Source organism: Struthio camelus, chromosome 12, assembly GCF_040807025.1.
Source record: "Struthio camelus isolate bStrCam1 chromosome 12, bStrCam1.hap1, whole genome shotgun sequence".
Taxonomy (NCBI): Eukaryota; Metazoa; Chordata; class Aves; order Struthioniformes; family Struthionidae; genus Struthio; species Struthio camelus.
The window spans coordinates 4,126,923-4,143,501 of record NC_090953.1 but is presented as its reverse complement, the minus strand read 5'-3'; the positions used below and the strand labels follow the sequence as shown (position 1 = coordinate 4,143,501).

The 16,579-nt window shown below is 47.8% G+C and overlaps 1 protein-coding gene across 11 annotated transcripts; it reads right to left on the bottom strand.

The window, feature by feature from the left end:
* Nucleotides 1-94: 94 nt before the first annotated feature.
* SPG21 (SPG21 abhydrolase domain containing, maspardin) lies at nucleotides 95-16,387 on the bottom strand. 11 transcript variants are annotated; one of them, XM_068958732.1, is made up of 12 exons: nucleotides 13,963-14,068; nucleotides 12,210-12,296; nucleotides 11,943-12,064; nucleotides 9,503-9,596; nucleotides 7,980-8,094; nucleotides 4,619-4,780; nucleotides 3,599-3,679; nucleotides 2,845-2,990; nucleotides 2,178-2,286; nucleotides 1,592-1,699; nucleotides 1,078-1,218; nucleotides 95-743 (listed from the first exon to the last, which is right to left on the bottom strand). In XM_068958732.1, exons 5-12 carry the CDS (start codon nucleotides 8,007-8,009, stop codon nucleotides 621-623), a joined length of 900 nt encoding a protein of 299 aa, XP_068814833.1. In that variant the 5' UTR covers nucleotides 8,010-8,094; nucleotides 9,503-9,596; nucleotides 11,943-12,064; nucleotides 12,210-12,296; nucleotides 13,963-14,068; the 3' UTR covers nucleotides 95-620. The 11 variants fall into 11 exon arrangements, with proteins under 11 accessions (XP_068814833.1, XP_068814828.1, XP_068814835.1 ...); XM_068958727.1 differs by lacking the exon at nucleotides 7,980-8,094; XM_068958734.1 differs by lacking the exons at nucleotides 11,943-12,064; nucleotides 12,210-12,296; nucleotides 13,963-14,068 and adding an exon at nucleotides 14,809-16,387.
* Nucleotides 16,388-16,579: the final 192 nt, after the last annotated feature.

The window sequence follows — 16,579 nt, the reverse complement described above, 5'->3', positions numbered from 1 at the left end:
CTTTCTGGATTTCTACATAGCCACCTTTAGAAGAGGTACACCACGGACTGTAGTAATCTATACCACTGTTCTCTTGTAGTGAGCAATGAGACACTTGTTGAAAGTGAAGTTTTATTGAAAACCATTTTTAACAGCTAGCAAGAAAGTTAAAAATTCAAATGCTGTATTTCAAATAGAAAGTAATTTTCAACAGAACATATGAAGCAAATAAGTCATGGCAACATTGGCACTTAAACATCTTTTCAACCGCTGTCCAACAAAAATATGTCAGCTTATAAGTACATAAACTGCATGTGGCACTATATACAGCTGAATGAAAATATAAAAAGAAATACTGCTCTGTTTTAGAACACGAAGGTGAAGACTTTGGTAGCAAAAATGTCTTTGTTTTTAAAACTAGTCTTCAAAGATACTTCCTTGAATCCAAAGACTAAAAATTAAACAAAGAAATCCCATTACACTGTTGTAGGTTTATTGTCCTCGGGTAGTTCACTGACCATTGATCCTGCTGGAATCACACAGTGCTAATCGGCTAACATAAGGAAAAAGGCAGAGTGGGAACAATTGATTGTACACAGGAAGACCAAACTGATTCATCATTTTCACTGATAGTCAAAAATCTACTGTTCTTCTTGCTCACTGCTAGTATGAAGACTGATCTTTTGAACTTCCAGTTCTTCTGCACTAACCATAGAGGGATCAATGGCTGCATACCGGGTACCATGGAACTGCAGTAAATGGATCTGTTGGGCATGGAAAATAACCATGAAACTGGTATAGATGCATAATATTTCAGTAACAGAGAAACATCACTTATGATGAATCACTACGAGGATGAAATTCATTGCTGTGGAGTACTGGAGTTCAGAGAAAAGAGAGGAAACAGACAAAAGCCCCCAAAGCCAACTCCCCATGAATGTGGCTGCTCTCAGCCTGTTCTTCTGTACCAGTTACCTGAGAAGCAGAGCAAACAGAGCCCAGGCAGGTTAAGAAATAGAGTGGGCACAGAAGAAGGAGTTTCCTACTGCTGTTTCAACTGTATGTGTTAGTAGAGGAGATCTGAATGCAGAGACTCACTTGAATATACAGGTTGACCTCAGCACTCCTGCAGAGATACGGGAAGTTGCCTCCTGTTTTGAGATGAGCTCTTCTGGCATTAGGATAAAGCTTATACATTTCTTCTTTTGCTTCAGTCGAAAGCGCGCTCTGGTCAAACACCTACATAACAAGTCACAACTGTTAATTTTGATTCTAATCAGATTTGATTTATCAAATCAGACTGGATATATGCTGTTCCTAGAAAGGACTCTGCTTCACTGCAGAATCATGTTGATGAAACAGCAAACAGGTTAGGCATCAACAGCCAGAAAGCTAATGCTATCATATGCCATCGTATAAGTTTCCTGAGCTTGGCTGTGTTATTGCACAAAATTCCCAACTGATAATTTATGACAAAAACATCACTGTGTTGCCCAGTCAGTAGAAGGCATATCTAGAGATGAAATTAGCTGCTGCAAATAATTTTTAAGTTTCTAACAGAATATCCAGGCCCCACCTGTTCAGCAGTGTTTAAAAAAAAAAGTCAACTTACATCCATAATAGTTACAGGAATGTCTCGAATTTTATGAGGTTCTACATAGGAGTTCTGGCAGTTGAGTGTAAGTCTTGAAGCTAGCTCGCTCTGGCCCAGGCTCTCCAGCTTCCAGTAGAGAGAAATACCGATTAACAACATATTTCACTGCAGGAAGCTAATGCAATATTAACAATACAGCCAAAGACAAGTGAACATGTCTTCCTTAAAGGGAAACATGATTGCATTTCAGATCAAGATTATAGTTCCTACTTAATATCTCTGTGCATGAGAGAAATACTTAAAACGTGGTAGTGCCTTCTGCCTCCAGAGCATAGCCTACAGATGTACCATCCCAGCACCTTTCCTCTCCCATCTGAGTTTCTTAACTTCTTCTTAGCCAGTCACAGCTGTCTTAGTCACAGCATCACTTAAATTGCTAGAGTTGTGACAATCAACACCTGCTAAGGTTCCATTCCCTAGTGTTCAACTTCTGGGTAAGTAAATGAAGAAAGCAGCAGAAATAGCAACAGACAGTGGAGCTTACAGATAAGTAATTCTTCCAAAGAGACCGACATCACTGCCAGTAGAGTACACAGCCGCTTACCCTGTCCACCATGAAATCAATCCCATCAGCCATTTCAGGATCTACTGGACCAGATGCAAAATTCCCAAGGACAATTTTTTTCAGCATAAAAGCAGGCATCAGCCAAAAGCTAAAATAGAAAGAAGAGGTAACAGCCTTCAAGCACCCAACATCCCAGGATTAAGATGCTTTTTCGTAAGCATTCCCTTTCCTTGCACAGACTTTGTGCTTTAATTTGAAATAAAGTCCAGACAAAGTTTCACAAGCACAGAGATGGAGAACCTTGCAGCCAGGTTCTGGAAACGCTCTAGAAAGCTGTTAATCTGATGCTGCATGAGTGTATTTTGAACACAGTGAGTATTATATTTCTCACTCTAAGTTTTGTTTTGCTAGAAATCAGATGATGCTTTCTAAAGTCTGACCATGCAGCCTCAGAAGATTACAGGAAAAATATAAATACAAGTCTAATCTGTCAAATCCATGATGCCAATTGTGAAAACCCCTATTTTCCTTGTAGTGTGGCCTTAAAAGGCATAAGCATTCTGCCACTTGCTTCCCTCACCATTAGTCACCCAAACTGGAAACAGATTTGACACATGTGCAACCAAGATCAGTGTGACATTTCATTGAAAAACCAAACCAAAAAAACTCAGTGCCACGAATTCAACTTTTTCTCGGTTTTTCTTACCTGTTTGCTGTCCATGTCTGATTGAAGATAGAAGTGTCACTAAAGGCGTTACACAGGATTAGAGATTGAACTCTGGGAGATTTGTGTGTGTATTCAGCAAATTTTTGAGCCAAAAAGCCCCCCAGAGAAGCTCCGAAAAGGTGAACCTAGGTTAAGAAAAAAAAAAAAAAATCAGATCATATTACATTTGTGAAACAAGTGCCCCTTAAGCATTCTGATCCATTACAAAGAATGTCAATCAGGTTTTATTCCTGTCCTTATAACTTGTTTTCAGAGGATAACCAAACTTTTCAGTTCAGATTCTGTAGTTTATAGGATGTGATAAACTAAAAAAAAAACACACAACATTTTTGGATCAGCATTCAAATAAGGTTTATATGTACTTACCAAGCTTAAGAAAAAAGCGCAAATGTTTCACTTAGTCTTTAAAAGCTATTCTAATCCAAGTTATTTTTATTTTGGCATGTTGTACTACAGGAACTACCTTCCACTGGCTCTCATTAAAAACTGAAACCAATATAATTGAATTTTTAACATAGGTTTAGAATAGCAATACATTTAGTGAAGTGTGACAATTTTCAAAGGTGAATGCTTCAAAAATAAACTATTTTAAAAATAAACAGAAAGAGATTATGTTGCAATTTTAGGCTCTGTTTTTCCATCATATTTTATATACTTGCTCTTAAACAAGGCTCTTTTAAAGATTAGATTTTTATTGAACTATATATCTATCTGTCCATCTTGGAGCACTCACTTTATCCAGCTGAAGGTGATCTAACAGTTTTCTGAATCCATCACAGAACTCAAGGTGATCCCAATACACTGGATACTGCAACTAAAATTACATGAAGTTAGAAAAAGCTGTTCTCTGATCAGTACCTGCCAGCTGTCTGCTTGGAAGTGAAGTCACAATTCACATATTAGCACAACCTGGGGAGGAGGAAGAGGAAGAGAAGGGGTTATTCACTCAGACTCGAAGTTAAGGCCTATAGTTAAACTCGAGTCCTTCACGTAGCTCTCCATAGAAGCCTGCCTGTCCTGTGTCACGAGGCTCAAGCTCCAAAGCAAGGTTGCTAGAGCTAGAAGGCATGAACGCCACCCCCTCCCTGGCACAGAAACGCAGAACTGAAAGTACTGCTGAGCGAGTCAGCTGGGGAACGTGCAGAATGGCTTCATTTTGTCATCAGTAGGGGGAGAGACTGGAATGATTTCCAGATATTTTGTAGCAGGTAAAGTTGGCAGGTACAAAAACCATTAACTGCTACAAGAGATACAGCAATATGCTTAAAACCATACCGTTTAGCTGAAGTATTATTACAAATCAATCCTTTCATCATTTAAGTTCAGCTCAGAAGCTGAGAAGTCACAAAACAACATGCTGTTAAGATTTCACAAAGGAATGACTTAGCATTTGCAGCTGTGCACTCTTAAGAACTATCCACCACCTCTAAGGCAGATCCTGCACCAATCCATACATTTCCTTAGGGTTAACAAAGTTCCTGCTGGAGAAAGAGACAACTGCTGTTCAGCACACATGAGGGAAATAAGCAGACTGAGAAGTTCACACTCTGCGCAAGGCTTTGGATAAACATCTCTGTGCACCTGCAACAGATTTCAGCCCGCATCTGTACCTTACATATCTGGAGGACAACATAGCATCAGCTTTCTGGGATTCCCCTGTCAAAACTGAGAAGTTGATCATCATGATCCAAGCTCTGCTCAGAGCAGCAAGCACAAATATACTGAACTTTGACATTAGACTGAGAATACTCACAGCGATAACTCTGTAACCCCATCCAGTCAGGGCCAAAATCTGCTGGAAAAATACATCTGCAGTTCCACTTACAGGAGGAAGAAATATGAGCGGGCACCGAATGCTCCTAGGTCCTGCGTCATACAGTGACCAGACTTTACTGTCATCATCATCCACTATTATCTGGAAGAAGAGTCATGGAAGGCAGAGTAAGCATACAAGACTGAGATGAGTTTCTCCAGCCAGCTTCCAGGATTGCTTTTACACAATTTTTATCTAGTCAATATTATAATCGCAAGATTTCTTTGAATAAGAGCATCTTTTATTCCTTTTCACAATAGCTTGCTTTCTCTAAGCCCGTTTACCAGCTGAAATTACAGTGCTTGTGTGGATACAGCTGGAGACAGAACTGCGGTCATGCAACTATCGGACCAAATGCTTTGCACGCCCCAGCAGAAGCCGAGTAAGTGACACTGCACTGCTTGGAGTCGGTATCAAGACAATAGGTGGTGCCTGATGGGATCCGACCCTTCTGAGGACAGCTGGAGCACACTGCAAGTGCTGGAAGCAAACACTTGCCAATTATGTTGGCTTTACAGTGATGGACTATGCTTCAGAAACTACACCAAGCAAGGAAAAGATCCCCCCCCCCCCCCGAGAAGCATGGTTTAACTGCAGCTTGCAATGGTTTGTTCTACGTTTTAATTCAGAGGGCCTTAGTCAGAAAGATGATACACCTTAATCTGAAAATTCATACAGAAATAAGTCATGGAATAGCAAGACTGTACCCCAAATGATCAGGCTTAAGCAATATTCCATACACAGAAAAATGTGCTTGGCTAAGGAGCGATCCTGCCGTGGCCAGGAGAGGTCAGCTCACAGCATCAAGCTCAACAGCTGTAGGCTGGTAAGGCCTCCAACTAATATCTGGGGCCAGGACTGTGTGGTCAGCTTTTTTTAAGCAATTTGACACTTGGATATACTGGACAAAGCATGTATCCAGGCCTCCAACATCTAAATCTACTGAATTAAGCAGCTAACACCACAAATCACTAATTTGAAAGAGTTATATCTGACTACCAGAGACAGATGCTGCACACAATTCCCAAAGCAGTGCTGCAAAGCCGACCTGGAAAAAAAATGCTTCCACCATGTGGGAATGTCACAGGAGTGTCTGGAGCCCCTAGGACATGTGGCTGGCTGAACCAGATGATTCACATGTGTGCTGGTATCCTTAGTGATGAACTTCTCATAATGCCCATCTCAAGCCAGAAGTTTGAAATCCTAGCACAACCAGTATCTTTAAAAGTACAGGAGTTAGGTTAAGGTCTCCTTTCCTAGCAAGGCTGGAGCCTGACTCTCTCGCTCTCTTTTTTTTTTTTTTTTTTTTTTTTTTTTAAAAGAACTGAAGTTGTTCTTCCAGTAGACTGTTGTATGTATTTAAGATACTCATTTAAACCTCCACAACCCAGCAAAAGCACACAGCTCACATCAGATCAATAGGCACAAACCTCTGCGGAAGCCTGCATCATACAGCAGGAGTTCATCTCATCCAAAAAATCAGGACTAACTTTTTGAACAGCAACATACAAGCACAATTCATTTTTCCATCAGAGCAGTTAAGCTGCTCAAGGAATCAGAGAAGAACAGTGTATCACAAGTCAGATTTGCCCAATTAGCAAATCAGCTTGTAATAGAGCCAGTATTTCAGGCTCTGGGAGCATGTGAGAAATCACATGATACAGTTTTGTAAAGTCAAAGTGTGTGTGGGGGGGGGGGAAGACTACGTACCAAGGCTACCCACACCACTTGAAAACATTTTAAAAACCTCGTTCAAGGGGGAGGACTTTTGTACGCAACCCCAGAGCTCTAGGCTTTGCAGCGCTCATCTGTTCACAGTAGCTGTTGGTGGCTATAACAAAGTTTATCTTTAGCAATATTTCCAGGTGAAGCAACCCCTTATTTGCATACTTCCTGCAAGTGCTATATAAGCAAAGCTAGCTCACATCAAGGGTACTGAGACTCGGAGATGTTTCTTTCCTCAAGCCAGACAATGAATCAGTGGGTTTGAACAATTGTTCTATTTGATTTCTAGCCTCACGCTGGAGAGTTTAACTGCAGGTCCAAAACAATACTACACGCTGTATATGCGGACATCAGCACGGTTAACTGCTGATTTGATAGCTCACTGGCCTTTTTTTGTTCTGCTCTATCATCAAGATTATTTACAGTTTACATATTGGGTAAGATCTCCATTTCGTTGAAACGGATGGTAGAACATCCCTTAGCTTTAGCAGGGCCAGGGTGTCCTCTGCTGATGACTTTTAGGAAGGATTTATTTTAGACAGCAAGCTTTGTATTTTGCAAGTTTTCTCCCTCCTTCATTTTATGCTCAGGAAACTGCACAGTACCCACACCAACACACAGCAGGTGAGCCCTGCAGGATGCTCTTGCAGGACTAACATGGCCTGCAGCCCCCAGTGCCAGCTCCAGGCCTGGTTTGTGGAGGAACCCTCCCCCTTCGTGCATGGCAAGTCATTCCCCAATCCACCGCTGTCTAGCGGCTCATAAAAATCACCCTTTTGTTACCTCCTGCTAAAGAATTACTTCTGCATTTTAAGAAAAATCAATCATTTGAAGAAGAGAAAGGAAAAATTATTACTCCAGTAGGGACTACCGAGTGACCTTCAGGTCGAATGTTTATCTGAGCTGAAACATCATAGGCCAGAGCAAGCACTCATCCACTTTCAGGGACCCCAAACCCAACCGGAGACTCACAGGCAAAGCTAAATATTTAGTTTAAAATAAATATTTTCTGTGCTATGCTTCCCATATTTGACAAAAGCAGGAAGTGCGAGGGAGCTGGGTGTTTTCTGCTCTTTTCAGGAGCATCTCAGTGTGTTTTCCAGTGGAGAGCTGTGGCTCTGCTTCTCATAGGTTGATCTGACAGCAGAAAGGTGTGCTGATCAACAGCAATGATGAACTTGGTGATCTAGGAAGTTGGTTGCTCCTTCTTCTATAGCGCATGTGCTTTGCCTATACTTTCTTTGGGATACTGCAAGCAAAAGTCTTCCTGGAGACTGCTCCAAAGATTAATTATGTCTTTAAATTGTAGTTTTTTCCTCTTCCCAGAAACTCAGGCCGGTTTGTTCATTCCCACCTTCCTCATGCCCCCTGTTCATCACTGGGATATCACCTTCCTTTAGGGTAGGCTCAGTCACTCAAGCTGGCAGAGCATCCCCTAGCCTGAAGGCCACCACAAACACCGTCAGTGGTAGCCTCAGGTTACGCACGTTCTCACTCATGAAATCCAGACGAGGTAGCAGCAGCTGAAGGCTGGGGCCCTCGGCAGGTCCCCAGGGGAGCAGCAACGCACACACACCTTTTCACCACGTCCCCAGCAGTACTGCATCCCATAAAGCACGGCCTCAGAGCACCTGCACAGCTTTCCACTTAAATACTGCCTCCCAACTCTGCCAACTCGGTTAAGTCCCTGTCTGGAGGCAACAGAACAGCAAAAAATAGGTCCAGCAGACTCTAGTAATGGCCAGAAATGGAAGAAAGCTGAACGGTCAGAGACTAGGTTGAACACAACAAAGGATCTTACTTATTCACAAAAGGCAGACAGGTGACAAATGAATGAGAAACTCTGAAACTCTTCTCTAAAGGTGATTTCTTAGGGAAAGCTACCCAGAAAGCTCTGGTAGGTACCCAGGAAACAACTCTGAACACCTTTAAGCGTTACTCCTTAGGTCCAGGGACATGGTCCCTTTAGTGTGGTCCAACTGCAACCGATCTGCTGTCAAGAGAGGCAGCCCTGCTCCACCTTCTGCTGCCAGGACCACTCCTGTGTTTCTGCAGCCAAAACAGCCAGCCAGACTAGGGAACTGAACCAACCGAATGTCAGCTTAGCCAAAGAGCAAACTATAAAATACCCCCAAGCTAGATAGTTCACTGACTCCACTCAGCTCATCTGGTCACATGAGGAACCAGGCTTGCAGAAGCAGTCAGCCAGGGCGGAAAGGCAAGAATAGTCCTACAGGCCGGCAGGAGCCCGGGCTGCTGCTGCAGGTTACTGTGTAATCGTGACCTTTGCAAACCCTGTCTACGAAGGTAGGTGAGAGAGAGTCAGCCTGGGTTAAAAGCTCTGTAGTAGTACAACAGTCTGTGCCCTTTGCCACGTAGAGGGCAGAAGTTAGAGGACTGCACACCTCAAACGTTCTTCTGTGGTTCAGTGAAAGGAAATGGAGAAATTCAAGCAAGAGGGGAAAGCAGTTGGGCGGTGTGATTAAGCAGCAGCCATCTAAAGGACCTACAGAGGAAGAAACAGTTTGTCTTTTTCCACTGTGGTTACGGCATCTTTTCACTTTCAGGAATAGAGCATGCAGCCTGGCTGCCAAGGAGCTGCCTTCCAACGCTCTGCTTCAGCCTGAAGCCAGTAAGGAGGAAGAGTGGAGGTGGCTCTGGCGGCCTGGCTGTACTGCAGCCATATCAGCCTCACCACATCAGCCTGGTGCAGGTGCAAACAGCCAGTTCTGTGACAAGCCATGCCTGTGGTCTCCAACATGTCCTATTTTCCAGGAGCTTCCCCAAGCAAGGGTGGCACCAGAACTCCACATACGCTCACAGACTCCCAGCTCACTACTGCCCCTGGCTCTTAACTGCAGGTCTCTGCTCCCTCCCACTACTTGCCATGTGCAGCAGTGATGTCCAAGAAGCATGTGAAAGTTAAGGGCATACTTTCATGCCCTCAGATGACACATAGGACAACAGTTCAGTAGATAAACCTAATCACTAGCACACCACCCACAACTGTTTTGCATCAACCAGAGTTGCATTGCTTAGTTTCCCCCACCACACAGCAAGAGCCGTCTGAAAGATGTTTCACACACAAGCTGTACATACCTTTTTAAGGGGAACCGTACTTCTGAACCAGTTATAGTCAGGAGAGACTTTAATCTCTCCCATGATGTTCGGAAAAAACTCAGTTTAGGTCAGCCTGAAACAAAGAGACATAATGTTTGAAATCAAGGATGCAGGTTTATTGTAAAGCAGTGCACAACAGCCATGCTGCGTACACAAAGCACTTGCAGGGAGAACTTGCTCTTATCAGTTGTTTATAGCGCCTCTGATTCATGCCAAGTTTGCTTATCCTTAGTTTTCATCACAAGCCACTTAATTATACTCCCAAGAAGTAGTCACCTGATTGCTTTACTGTGCGAGACTAATTATGAAATGACAATGCTTTTGGAACAAAGTATTCCTGGGTAACAGCTGCCGAGAAAGACAATTGCACTGCAGGATACAATTGGCTTAAAAAGCTATTTTGGCTTTGTCTTTACTTTTATAAGCTACGACAAATTTGTATCTAATAAGTGTTGATATGACTCACTCAAAACAGTTCAGACAATAGGTTTACTTACATTATTTCATGAACCTACTGTCCAAGTACTCAAAACATGGTTTTCTGTCTCACTATAACTGACCCAAAGGAGTCCCAAAGGATAGTGGGAACATTAGCTGATCAGAGGCTTACTTTACAGAACAGTCCTGAAGTGTTTAATCTAGTCACACAGACACTGACTCTTGTCAGCGGTTATAGCTCCGGAACAGAGATTTTTTGGAGCGTAGCAATTAACACAGAACAAATTGACTTCAGAACTGGGTCCACACAAGAATGCTACTAATTTACTCTGAAATATAAGTTCAAGTCAATTCCCTTATACCCGCAACTGTAGATAATGAGGGTTTGTTGTACTATTTCTTCATTTGTAATAAACAACTTAGATAACAGGCCTTCTAGATTTAACTTTTTTTTAAGCCGCAAGAGATTATCTTCCATTTATATAACAGATTATATCAAATAGTTCTGAAGCTTGTACACTTGATAGCTTTACCCTGAAAGTTAATTGCCTTGGGGGATTATTTTCATATATTCATATGCAGTACTGAGCACTTTGAAAACAAAGTAACTTTGCTCTTGTTATTTAGCAATTGCCAATTCTCAATCAATAGTTTCTTGTTTCTTACTTTGTGGTTAGACAGGACTCCAGCATATTCTGTAAGTCATTCCCATCCATTTCTCCATGCAAAAGCAGCTGCAAGTGTGCAAGTTTCATCCACTTATTTGGTTACAACTGGATTAACAGTTATTTACTGTTTCCCTATCTTTAGGGCTCCAACTTTCAGTCTTAATTTACCATTTCCCAAGTACATGAAAAATTAGTTTTAAAAAGGAAAGTACCTTCTAAATTGCAAGACAACACACATCTTTCACATACAGCAGGGCGATACACCTTTCGTTTTCTAATAAGTGTTTCAGAAGTAGGAAATTCAGCTGAGTGGCCATCATTTCAATTTTGTATGGCTCAGTTTTGGTGCTCATGCCAACTATTCTGCCATTTGTGCTAGTTTGGCAGCACATAAAATTATAGTGGAGACAAAAACACCTTTTCCACCAGCCTGCAAAGCAGAGCAGGCACAACAAACATCACTGGAATAAGGACCGCTGGTCATTAGAGAAAAAAAACAGCAGTTCAAGCTACCAATTCCTTTCAATAACCACGCATTCGTTTTCATAAAGCCTTTCTGCAAACCATGGTGTGGCAGAACAATGGCAGAAATAAATTACAGCAAATGCCTCAACACGACATTTTCTCTTTGAATATTATATTATAGCAGGGTCAAGAAGCACAAGTCATGATCAGGGCCTCATTACAGGAGGCACTGCATGAACACAGATACGCAACAGAAAGACTCGACGCTAACAGTTCTGGTTGTCACAGGGGGTCCTAGTCCAACCAGGATCACCTCTCCTCTTTTGCTGTCTCATTCTTTCAGCACCGTTAAGCTATTTTGGGGGCTGGCACTTAACTTTGTTAACAGATGAATGGGGACCTTCTAGCTGTAAGCCACTTTGTGAAAGCGAACAGTTACCCACCAGGGACTGGACCAATTTCCCCCAGCTCCTTTCTTGTAAAGGAGCATCAGAGGCAGCAGAACTGTTCCCCCTTTTAAAGCAAGGGTAAACTATTTTTCTTAAAATATTAGAAAAATATGGACTTTTTTGCTTGAGTCAGTTGTCCTGTCACTGAAATCATTTTCCTGGGCACAGAAGCACAACACATTCACACACAAATACCTGTGTCAACAATGACTGTGTGTTTTTCCAGCTACAGAAAAGCTAAACAATTAACTTGAACCAGGAAATCCACCAACAAAGGTAGCTCAAATCACCAAGAACCTGATGCTGTTCATAACCAAGCCACTTGGGTTTCATTTTTCAAGAAAAACGAAACTAAAGGACTCTATATTCTTAAAGAGAATTCCTCTGAAGTAGTATTACCTATGAATGTACATCCTATTAGCTGCACTCCAAAGCAGTTGATAATATTCCTGTGAGTTATTCACGCTACACTAGTAACGCTTTCCATTCATTACTGATCTAGAAAGATTTTGATCCTGCCACTAGAGAGGAAAAACATGCCAGAGCGGATTAGAAGCGCGGCGACTTGCTGCTCTCCCCAGCGCTGGGTCGGCGCGAGCCAGGCCGCCGCTCGGCTGCTCTCTGCGACACTGGCCATGCGGCGCCCGCTCCCATGGGCCAAGAGACCTGAATCAGCAGCAGCAGCACCGAGCGCCTCGTCGCGACGGGACGCGAACGCCGGGAGAGGCAGGGGAGCTGCTGCGGCTGCGAGTACTTCACGAACGCCAGGCGAAGACAGCGGGGGAGAACATGGAGTTACGGACCCTCGGGACACAGCGGCAGGCACCTTCCTCCCCTCTCGCTCACCGCTCCCCGCACTGTGCTGCTCCCGGGTGCCCCAATACTGACCCCGGCCCGCCCTTCCCCGGAGCACTGGGTCACCCTGCCCTGCTTTGGGAAAGCGGGGCACAAACCCGCTCAGCATCCTGCATCCGCTGCAGCGCAGGCTGAGGCAGCCCCCACCCTGCCCGAGCCCCCCCAGAAGATGAACCCCCAGGGAAGGGCCTGGGGCTCCTTGCAGGGCTGAGCCGCAGGGGCCACGAAGCCCCAGCCCGGGGGCAGCGCTGCCCCCAGCCCCTCAGACCTCCTCCAGCCCAGAGGAGTGCCACCCTGGAGCGCCCGCAGCCCAGTCCCTCTGAACGTGGGATGATGCCGCCCTGGAGGCCCCCCGGCCTACAGTAACTCTGTCTCAGGGTCCCCCTGGTCCCTCAAGACTCCCCTGAGCTAAAGCCCCCCCTCTCAGCCCAACCCCCCCCCCCAAGCCTCCCAGCCCCTCAAGACCCCTCTCAGCCCCATTCCCCCTCCCCCAAGCCTCCAAGGACCCCCCTCTGCCATCACCCCTCCCAGAGCCTCCCTGGCCCCTCAAGGCCCTCCTTAGTCATCACCCCTGGAGCTCCCCCATTGCCCCAGCACTTCCCTTAGCCAACAGCCCCTGAGCCCCCTGCAGGACCCTCCAGTCCAACTCTCCCCCCCCCCCCAGCCCAACATCCCCCTCCCCCAGAGCCCCCCCCCAACCTCTCAGGGCCCTCCTCAGCCATACATCCCCCTCAGAGACCCCCACAGCCAAACACCTCCCCCTGAGGGCCCCTTCCAGCCTGATAGCCTCCCCCAGAGCCCCACCAGCCCCTTGGGGCCCCCCTCAGTCCAACAGTCCCTCCAAAGCTCCCCTAGCCCCTCAGCCATACACCCCCCCCCAGCTGCTCAGGCCCCCCAGATCCCCTCAGTGCATCCCCACCAGAGCCCAACAGCCCTCCCGGAGCCCCTCAGGGGCCCCCCTCAGCCCAACAGCCCTCCTGGAGCCCCTCCAGCCCCTCAGGAACCCCCCCCAGAGCCCCCCTCGACCCAACAGCCCACCCCAGAGCCCCCCTCAGAGACCCCCCCCTAAGCCCGACAGCCCACTCGGATCCCCCCTCAGCCCCCCAGGGACCCGCCCCTCAGCCCCTTGGGGAGCCCCCCTCAGCCCCACTCCCCCCCCCCAAGAGTCCCCCTCAGCCCCTTGGGGAGCCCCCCTCAGCCCCACTCCCCCCCCCCAAGAGTCCCCCTCAGCCCCTTGGGGAGCCCCTCTCAGCCCCACTCCCCCCCCCAAGAGTCCCCCACAGCCCCTTAGGGACCCCCCTCAGCCCCTTCCCGGAGCCCCTCTCAGCACCTTAGGGACCCCCCCCCTCAGCCCCACACCCCCCCCGAGCCCCTCTCAGCCCTTCGAGCCCCCCTCAGCCCCACACTCCCCCCCCCAGAGCTCCCTCAGCCCCCCCGACACCACCTCGAGCCCCCCCCGGTCCCTCACAGCCCACTCAGCCCCGAGCAGGGAGGCTCCGAAGAGAGGGACAGCCTGGCTCCCGCGACGACGAGCCCCCACCTTCACGGCCCGCTGCGCCCTTACCGGCTCCGCGGGACCCCCGGTACCGGCGGGGAGGGGGGGGGGGGGTGCCGGGGCCTGGCTCTCCCGCTCCGCCTCCCCCGGCGCACCCCAGCGGCGGCGCCCGCCGCTACTTCCGGGTGCGGCGTCACGCGCCACGTGACGGCGGGGAGGCGCAAGGGCGGGGCGGAAGACGGCCAGCTGCCATAGCTGCCGAGGCGGAAGAAGCGGGCCGAGGCGCCATTGTTATCGAGGCAGAAGGGAGGGTCACGTGATCCCTCCTGCGGGGGGCCGGTGGGGGAAGCCGCCATGGCCGTCGAGGGAGCCGCCGCGTCCGCTCCCCCGCCCCGGCCCCGCCGTTGTGCCGCTCCGCCCTGCTTGGCAGAGGGCTACGTGCCAAGGGTTGCTGCCATCCAGTGGAGGCGATTTAATTTAATTTGACTTATTTTTTTAAATATATGTGAGAAATCCCATTGATTTAAGTAAAAGTACCAGTGAGTGAAAAGGTCTGTTTTCAACTCAGGGTCTTACTTTAACCGAGCCTGTTTTACCCAGCTCCCTGGTGCGGTTGTTAACGGGGTGCTCGTTCCTCCAATGCAAAACCCGGACCTTTGGGTCGGCTGGGCCCGTTCAAACAAAACGTGTTTTGGAACAGCTAAATTCAAGGTTATGGCCGAGACGGGGCCGTGACCCTCGGTGAGCCCTCGGGGCCCTGGCGGGGAGCAACCCCGTGGAGGCAGCTGCGGCTGAAGCCAGGGCGACCCTGGGTGAAAAAAAGATTTTTTTTGTTGTTTTTTTTTTTTTTAGGTAAAAGGGGGAAAACGTCCAGGGGACCAGCTCTCACGCCTGCCGTGGGAGGGGGCGCTTTACCTTCGGCGTTGCCGTTTGGCCAAAAGACGTCGGGTTCAAATAATCGGTGGAAGGGAGTTGCGTGCGGTTGCGTCAGGTGGCGCGACCGCGCTGCCTGCCGCTCGCGGCAAAGAGGCTCCTGCAGCTAAAGCTGAGGAAATCGTCAGTTCGACTCCTGTTTCATCAGCAGCGTTTTACCGGTTTGTTTTCAGCACGCCGTTCCCGTTTGAGAGGAAGCTCCGGGGCTGACTGAGATAACCAGCCTGCTGCTGTCGGCCACCCGAACGCACGAGGCAGCCGGTGACAAACCTTGGTTCACAGCAGCACGCAAACCCCTGTCCAAGACGACGCTGTTGCTCTCTCCAGGCTTTCGTAATTTGTGATTGCAGGATAAATAACTTTTATCGATGCCTTTCAGTACGTCCTTCCAATCTGCTATTCCTCTCTGATTCTCTCCAAAAAAAAAAAAAAAGTTCCCGAAAGGAATCGGTGGTGGATTGAATACAGATTAAAGTGGGGTTGGCGGTTGCCTGGCAGTAGGTGGTGCTGGCTGCAGGTGGTGCTGTTAAACCTGTACTTCGCAAGGATTAAAATCCATCCAGACCTTGGCAGAAATGAAAAATGGCATTCGATATTCATACTGTTACACGCAGGCAAGCAGTACAGAGTGTAATCTCCGCTGTTAGCGTGGTCTAATGGCGTTCGCTGTGCGGCAGCTCAGGTTTGTAGGCGAGACCATCAGGTAATGCATTCTCATCTCTGAGCTGTTACTCAGAAAGGCAGCTGGGATCAATGAGCTGCACTTGATCAGTGTGTGGCAGATGAAAGCTGAAGGAGGGCGGAAAGACAGAAACACCCACAGGTCCCTGCCAGCGGCAGGCGCGTTGTCTAAAGGATGCGTTTTCGTTGCTTGGCTTCTACGCGTTTTTGTGATCGCTGATCTGACTGGAGATCACCCCAGGACAGGAGGCTTCGTTTTCATCTTTCTGCCAAAGTTGTTCTAATTTGCCTCGTGTTTTCCGTTGCTGTTTCAAGTTTGCTGCTTGTGAAAGGCTGTTTTTATTATTTTGGAGGTCGATGGGAAGTGTTTCCCGCATACTACCTTGTGTTTAAAATCTGGAAGCAGATAATAAATGTTTCACGTTTGAGAAGTTCCCCTCCTCCCAGCAGACGCGTGTTCAGTCCCCGCCGGGCGGGTTTTCACCGGGCTTTGCGTCTCCCAAATCCTGCCTCGGGAGTTGCACGTGCGGAGGAGTCGGCCTTCGCTTTGAACGTTTCCCTGGAGCAACGCAGGGCGAGAGCTGCGCAGCGAGTGCGGGGGCTTGCTGAGGTCTCCGATTAATTTTTGTTCTCCTGATGAGCCGTACCGGTCTACGAGCGCTTTAGGAATTAAGGATAACGCGGCCTGGAGCGTGGCCTTTATGTCCTCCTACGGGGGAGTCCGAGGCTATACAGATATGGGAATAACGCTGCGTAGAAACGAACGCACGTCACAGCTGCTGGGAAGAAAATCTGGAATTTTGGAGTTAGAGGCAGGAATCTCCTGACGTTTGTGTGCGGGAGGCGAGGCCGCCGCCGCGCCCCGCGGCCGCACGCCTGGACTACACTTCCCGTGATGCACTTTGCCGGCGCATGCTCAGAGCTCCCTGACCCGCGGGACTGCATCTCCCAGGAGGCAGCGCGCGGCGGCTGGGGCGGTGGCGGGCGAGGCGCCGCGCGCGCTGCCTGCTGGGAGCGGTAGTCGGCGAAGGGATGGGAGGGGCGCGGTGAAGCCAGCCCGGCCCTGGCGTCA

Bases quoted from the DNA above. Each gene is read 5' to 3' on its own strand.
- SPG21 (XM_009681188.2), bottom strand. From the start codon at position 9,565: ATGGGAGAGATTAAAGTCTCTCCTGACTATAACTGGTTCAGAAGTACG. The intron at 2,991-3,598 runs GTGAGTGCTCCA...TTCTTAACCTAG, and splicing joins ATCACCTTCAGCTGGATAAA to GTTCACCTTTTCGGAGCTTC. The intron at 1,700-2,177 runs GTAAGCGGCTGT...CTCTACTGGAAG, and splicing joins TTGATTTCATGGTGGACAGG to CTGGAGAGCCTGGGCCAGAG.